The 2,409-nt window shown below is 34.0% G+C and overlaps 1 protein-coding gene across 1 annotated transcript; it reads right to left on the reverse strand.

The window, feature by feature from the left end:
- Positions 1-798: 798 nt before the first annotated feature.
- On the reverse strand, positions 799-1,709 carry LOC109540745 (polygalacturonase-like; the record flags this gene model as incomplete). The annotated part of the gene is given in 4 exon segments (XM_048662766.1): positions 799-1,058; positions 1,125-1,431; positions 1,434-1,457; positions 1,512-1,709. Coding segments are annotated over 4 exon segments (789 nt in total), but the record flags the coding sequence as incomplete, so codon positions are not given.
- Positions 1,710-2,409: the final 700 nt, after the last annotated feature.

A 2,409-nucleotide genomic window follows, 5' to 3' on the forward strand; every position in this document is an offset into this window, starting at 1 on the left:
TGCTAAATCAATATTTTGGAAAAATGACGCTGTTCTGATTGTTGTTTCAAATAAGAAACGATATATTAAATATTCTATGATGATGATGACTGCTCGTCACAGCAGCTGTTCAAAATATGTTTTCAAATTAAATTTTGTTTTATTCACACGATTCAAAATGTTTAAATTAACATCTGGATTTCTTTCAGAATTTGTAATTAAGGCCGTGTACGTAATATTTTACGAGACAATGTAGCACGCATTGTAGAGATACATGCCTAAATACAACAAATTTTCAATTTCGCCACAACTAGATCTCCACTAAATAAAAACGTCGTTTTCTTAAATGCAAAATTTTACTGTTTATTGCGCTTTGTTTTCAGATAAAGTCATATAAAGTGTAAAAATGCGCCAAAGGATATGGAGCACCGATAACAAGAGTTAAAACCAAAATTGTTGTCGTGTGCTTCATTTTTAGTTACCACCAAAAATTTATAGAAAATAAATATAAGATCGTTTGTTTATTGGAGTATGTTAGAAACTCGTTATCCAATCCATGTAAGTAAACAAAATTTTCAATTTAAATCTAAAGATTTTACGTAAACTCATAATGTAAAAATACGTTGAAATTCCTTTGGTTGGTTTATTAATTCTAAAAGTATTCAAAAATATTTCAAAAAATAATGAGTAAGGTACGGCCCGGCCCGTACATCATCTTCTCTGAGATTCTTCAGGTTTTTACAAAATTTTCTCGTCCCAACCTGAGCAATTAAATCAATCAGTTTCTAAGTAATATGTTTATTTAAAAAACAAAGCTAGTTAACAGCTGTAGCCAGATGGCGTGAAATTGCAACTGCTATCCTTCTTGGCATTGGTGATGGAAACACCAGACCATTTCCACTCAGAGCACCCATCGGTTCCACAAAGAATGTATACTGCCATGCTGCTGGAGCCGCCACTCATGGTTCCAGTGACTTCTTCCAGCTCCAGGTTGCTAATTGGAATGTTACCTAAAGGACTTCCGGTGGCAGAACCATCTTCATAATCTTCTTGAATATTGATGCCATATTTGGTGATTTCTAAAAATTGTAGTAGATATGTAGTGAAACATCTTAGTTAGCGGTTTAGAAGGCAAGCAAACCTACTTGAAAGTTTAATATAATATATATAAGTAATATCCGAAATGGAACCAGTTCCGGCATCAGAGTGAGTTTTAATATGGATGCCATTAGCAGAGTTAGTTACAGAACAATCAGAGAACGTGACGTTCTTTACAGTGTTTACTGAACCATCAGAAGTGCTTTGACCGACGGATAAACTCAATCCGTGTCCTCCACTGCAAGTCAAATTCTTGAAAACCATGTCAGATCCTTGGTTTACAGCCACGCAGTCATCTTGATTTTTGACGACACTGGTCTTAACGGTTATTCCCGTGGATCCAGACACGTCGAATCTCCATCAGTGTTGTGACCACCATTCTATTAAACAAGCATTTTCAGACCTGACACTCTAAGTTAAAAGAAAAAGCTCACGTCATCTCCATCAGAAACATCAACAACAAAATTGTCAAGAGTGGTGTCGCTGGCACTGCTGATGGAAATGCACTGATGGGGGCAGTTCAATAAATTAATGTCTGATAAATAAGATCCTCCAGTAGTTTCGATTGTAAGGAACTTAGGTTTGGTAATTCCACTGTCTCCTTCACCATCCCAATAGTCAGCACCTTGAATTTATCGTACTCATTAAGTCTGTTTCAATGGTGAAAGAAAGATAGTTGATGCTCAAGACGAATGTTTTTATATTTCCTTCTTTGCGTTCGTTGATTAATCAATATGAACTTTTTTACTTAACTACGAGAACAGCTGAATTTTATAGGCGTTCTGAAGATGCGTATATAATTTAGACGGCTGATCTTTTTCTATCAAGGCCAGGTATAACTTGCTCACAAAATAAAGGATAATTTTTCATCCACATAAAAGCGTTTCAAAAATAATTACCTCAAGTGTGACATGATGTATGCAAGGTTCTGAGTCTCCTGTTTATTATTTACTTTATAAATAAAATAAATACCACGTTTTGCGCGGTCTGAACAGCTTTACTTATGATGATTTCAGACGTAATCCATCAGTTTTTTAATTTTGAGATAATTAAGATTTTAATTTTGGAAAGTCATTTAATTGAAAATCTTTCGAAAACTTCAAACTATTACTCAACTGAACAACAAAACTGAAATCGAGTACTTCTTACAAATAAAAAAAAACAATGAATTGATTGCCTGAGCAAATACTGAAAAGTTGGTAGGCTTTCCTAATTCAAAAATAAAGCGAACATTTTTTTTCGGAATACTTCAGATTTTCGCTTAAAAGTCCTGTTTTGAAAAAATGACACGAAATATCTTTTAAGATTAAACTTTTAATTCAACAATAAGTT

The sequence above is a fragment of the Dendroctonus ponderosae genome, unplaced genomic scaffold (assembly GCF_020466585.1).
Source record: "Dendroctonus ponderosae isolate FM_Combo_2020 unplaced genomic scaffold, Dpon_F_20191213v2 Dpon_F_20191213_1123, whole genome shotgun sequence".
In the NCBI taxonomy this organism is placed as follows: domain Eukaryota; kingdom Metazoa; phylum Arthropoda; class Insecta; order Coleoptera; family Curculionidae; genus Dendroctonus; species Dendroctonus ponderosae.